At 38.9% G+C, this 4,539-nt stretch overlaps 1 protein-coding gene across 1 annotated transcript; it reads right to left on the minus strand.

Moving 5' to 3' along the window:
* Positions 1-1,343: 1,343 nt before the first annotated feature.
* Positions 1,344-4,539, minus strand: LOC114565714 (microfibril-associated glycoprotein 4). The gene is made up of 6 exons (XM_028593918.1): positions 4,489-4,539; positions 4,169-4,324; positions 3,479-3,517; positions 3,236-3,332; positions 2,998-3,165; positions 1,344-1,822 (listed from the first exon to the last, which is right to left on the minus strand). The coding sequence occupies exons 1-6, from the start codon at positions 4,492-4,494 to the stop codon at positions 1,569-1,571; spliced, it is 720 nt and encodes a 239-aa protein (XP_028449719.1). The 5' UTR covers positions 4,495-4,539; the 3' UTR covers positions 1,344-1,568.

Consider the following 4,539-nt stretch of genomic DNA (forward strand, 5'->3'; position numbering starts at 1 on the left):
CTGTGTTTGTGACAGTGTGTGTGTTTGTATGTGTGTGTGTATGTGTGAGTGTGTGTGTGTGTGTGTGTGTGTGTGTGTGTGTGTGTGTGTGTGTGTGTGTGTGTGTGTGTGTCTATGTGTCTGTGTCTGTGACTCTGTGTCTGTGTGTGTCTGTGTCTATGTGTGTGTGTGTGTGTGTGTGTGTGTGTGTGTGTGTGTGTGTGTGTGACTCTGTGTCTGTGTGTGTCTCTGTGTCTATGTGTGTGTGTGTGTGTGTGTGTGTGTGTGTGTGTGTGTCTGTGTGCGTGTGTGTGTGTTTCTGTGTGTCTCTGTGTGAAAAGAAGGAATCTTAAAGAGCAAAGTTAAAAATATTAATTTTTAAATAAAAACCTTTTCAACTAAATTTAGTTGAAAAGGTTTTTTATTTTAAATATCTCCCTTTTTATTGTTATTTTACTTTTTCAAATTATCATTTTACATTTTTGACTTTTAATTATAATATTTATTATTCGATATTGAAGTATCGGACCATTCTACATGACTTGTACTTAAGATTCGAATGATGATCCAAATGAATTTCCATAGGAAATGGCCACAGGAAACATCTGGAATGCGTTGTCAGTGGGGCCCCCAAGATAGAGATGTCTTTGTTGAACAGAAGGCCAGTTGGCTTGTAGCCATTGGTCAATTATTGATCCCACCCCAATTTATGAAGCATAGATATATGGTCTTCACACAAAGAACTTTAGAGTGACCATTAATCTGGGTGCCGTCCTCTCCGAGATCTTCAGAAGCTTTTAAATTGATGCTGAATTCTTTGATGTAAATAAACTCTCAGCGGATTCCTCTCCATACAGCATCGCTACAAAATACACCACAAAATATTTGCATATTCTCTTTTGGCCGCTAATTTTAATTATGAATAAAATATCCTCCATAGAAGACAAAGTGAAGAAATTTTTATTAAAACTTTTTTGCAAATTTTGTTTTTTTTAACAACTTCTTGTCACTTTACCCATTTTTTCTCACTTTTTTCAGCGTAAAAAAAAAGAAAATTGTTGATTGTTTTTCCAAATTTGGCCCGAGGACAACATGAGGGTTAAGTCAGCATAATAATTACCAACTGTCTGAGTTCTACTTGGTTCTGGCTGATAACATCATTTAAGACCTAACAGATTGTATTCAACTGAAAGGATTTAAAACTACTTAAATTTATAACTTTAAAAAACATTATTTCAGGACTGTGGCTCCAATAAATGTTTAATGATAACAATAATAATGAATGTAAACTATTTGCTTTTTAATTATGAATAAAAGAAGACATGAGATCATCTTAATGCTCAGCTTATTTATTTATTGTCACCGTACAGCAGATAAACTGGAGACACTTCTGACTTTTCCTCCACGTTGCAGCGAGCTGCGACTGCTTTAAACCATCACAGACCATAACAAGATTTACAGACATCAGCTGGTTTTATTTCCAGTTTCAGGAACATAAGACCTGTTATTAGATTAAAATCTTAATGAGAGAAAGATGAATAAATGAGAAGAGATGAGCAGATAGTCTGCTGTATGTTGGTCCTGGAGAACTACTGCACAGGACGGATCTTCATGCTGATGCTCTTCAGGGAGTAGTCAAAACCTTTCCAATGGTACCAACTCACTCCCACAGCAGAGATAGTGCCGTCAGCCCCCCAACGATAAACACCGTTTGGATTTGCACCGTAACAGTTGTTGTACCAGAACGCCCCCAGGAATGATCTGGCACAGTTCTTATTAGAGGAGTCCTGGTCTTTGTCGAAGGTGGAGAACTTCTTTCCGTTGTGAAGACTCAGGGAGTCTCCTACAGAAACACAAGAGTATAATCACAACATTATGATACTACTAATATATATATATATATATATATATATATATATATATATATATATATATATATATATATATATATATATATATATATTTGGAGTGTATTTCCTCCAGTAAATACCACAGTCTACTTCTCCCTACAGTAAGTATAACTAAATAATAAAACTACTGAACTAACAACACTGGACTGGTGACGTTTAATGGCTATTATGGTATTTGATTCCCAATCAAGATACACTGGTAAGAACTGCTTTCCATTGTTAATTATGGACTTAAAAACAGTTCTGAAATGCAAAATAATAGAATTTTAATCATGTGATAAAACATGAGATTAATCACGATTAAAAAAATTTATCGTTTGACAGCCCTAGTTTTAAAGCCTTATCACTGAAATATGCAGACCAGTCTCATGGCAGTTCGTGAAATGGTCATGTAATTTGATCTATTGATTTGTGTACACGATCACGTCTATCTCGTTTTTTTTGGGGATGGCCAGCATGTTTTTTAAACTAATGTATTTCAATGGGAAGCATCTTTTGTGATCACAGCACGACTCTTTGTAAAGTCAATGAGAAGATGACGTAGCATTAAGAGCGGATACAGTAGCAAGTAGTATGAAAGGGCTAAAATCTGCGTAGGGAGGTTGGTTGGGGGGAAGGATGGGTCAAACAACAACACAGGACTTTCACTCAGGAGACTGGGGATCGTGTCCCGCGTGTCACGTTTCCCCCAACCGTCCAGTTCTTCTTTTACTAAACCCAACCATCCAGTTAGAATCATGCTGTGATCAAGAGAGAAAAACGTGCTGACCACCACAAAAAAAACGTGTCCGTGTACACAAATCAATAGATTGAAATTACGTGATCGTTTCACAAACTGCTGTGAGACTGGGTTGAAATGTGCCACCTGTACCTTACAACCTGCAGCCTGTCAGTCAGTCACCAGGGCATAGAGAACCCTGTTCTGCCTGTCTATATTGCTGGGTGGAGTTTTGAAAAGTGTAACTGCACTCGCGACTGCTTTATCGTCATTGATATGACTCCCATTGACTTTAACAAAGAGACGTATTTTCAATGAACCAATGAAAACCAACGTTACACTCCACAACATTAATGGCTGAAATTCTCGTCCTTAATGTGGAAACCTCACCTGCTCCTCCATTAGTGAATCCAGAAACAGACAGTTTGTAGCCGGAGGACTCTGGGTCGATGGAGAACGAGGAGTAACGAGCAAACACTTTTTTTCCTTCAAAGTCCTCCATGTCGACCAGCAGCTCATATTTTCTCCTCAGAGTCAGGTGGTAGAGAGACTCCAGACCTGAAAACACACAAACATTTAAAAAACAGTTTCATGAAGACATGACTGTTAGTTTAGATTCATTTCTCACCAAGCCAGTACTCTCCAGAAGCGATACCAAAGCCGGTCTTGTATTGATCCCAGCCCCTGTAGAAGTTCACCGTGCCGTCCATCCTCCTCTGGAACACCTGGGGGGTGTGACAGGATGGGGGGTTAACTAGCTAAACACACAAGATATCTGACAGCTCATGTTTCCATACAACAAGGATTTTACTGGAATGTGATTTATTGTGAAGGAACTACAGGAAGTGTTGACTTCAGTTAAAATACTCACCATCCACCGTCCTCCTTCTGAGACCATGTCACAGTACACCTACACACACACACATGAATCAGTTCTACTACTTCACCTGCTCAACCAGAATTACCCCATAGGAGACAACATAGCCTATATGTATTTATTTAGCAGTAACTATTGGCCTGTTCAGCACCAATGCTGTTGCTGTCTTTGGTGCTGAAATATTTTATCTTGACTGGAAAGCTGTTTTCATTGTTCTTTAATACAAATTTGTCTGACAATGTGGCTTTTCTTTGTGATTTATTGGACATAGGCTAACTTGGCTCAACAAGTGACACATTACAACATGGATTTATAGCTATTTTAGAACTTTTTAACAAATCACCTGGTAGCAGGGGGGCCCAGTGATGAAGCTCTGTCCCCACTGTGCTGAGAGTCTAGCTCCGCCCCTGTTGTTAGTCCTGTTCAGTTCAGTTCAAGTACTTTAAACAAACTTTTTGGGGGTCATTTCTTAATGTAAACATTAACCTGGTGCTTTATACAAAAAATAGCTGAGGGTTGCTTCTTGCTTTCACAATTTACAGCAGAAGTTCTCTGAGAATCTCTTTTATATCAAGTATAAACTGGTATTGTGACCGAAATTTCCCTAACCTGATTGATATCAAATAAGTGATATTAATCCCTGATCTGAAGGTCAACCTGAGTCCCAGAGAGGATGAAGTGTACCTGGACAGCAGACGTGCCTCCGATGGGATAGATGGTGTACTCTCCACTGGGTCGGCTGTTGTCATTGTGGTAAATGTCACTGCAGTCTACCGGCAGAATGACCTTCTGGCAGCTGGTCAACAGTGGAGCCAGCAAGACGAGGACGACTGAAACCAGCTGGAACAGAAGAGATATAATTAAGTTTATTCAGTTGGTATCACTCCGCTAGAATACTCTGTAAAGCAAGCTGAAGACTTTTGCTACCTCTGTCCAAAACTTGGGGCCACAAATGATTAAAATTTGTTTGCCAAACTATCAGATATATAAAATTGTAAACTTACCTTCATGGTCAGATTTCAGCAGAAGTGATCTGATGAAGATCCTGATGTCAG

This window comes from Perca flavescens, chromosome 12 (genome assembly GCF_004354835.1).
Source record: "Perca flavescens isolate YP-PL-M2 chromosome 12, PFLA_1.0, whole genome shotgun sequence".
Taxonomy (NCBI): Eukaryota; Metazoa; Chordata; class Actinopteri; order Perciformes; family Percidae; genus Perca; species Perca flavescens.

What these genes read in the sequence shown, in the direction of transcription:
- LOC114565714 (XM_028593918.1), bottom strand. An exon ending in CAGAAGGAGGACGGTGGATG is followed by an intron (nt 3,333 to 3,478) that starts GTGAGTATTTTA and finishes CACACCCCCCAG; the next exon opens with GTGTTCCAGAGGAGGATGGA. An exon ending in ATTCACTAATGGAGGAGCAG is followed by an intron (nt 1,823 to 2,997) that starts GTGAGGTTTCCA and finishes GTGTTTCTGTAG; the next exon opens with GAGACTCCCTGAGTCTTCAC.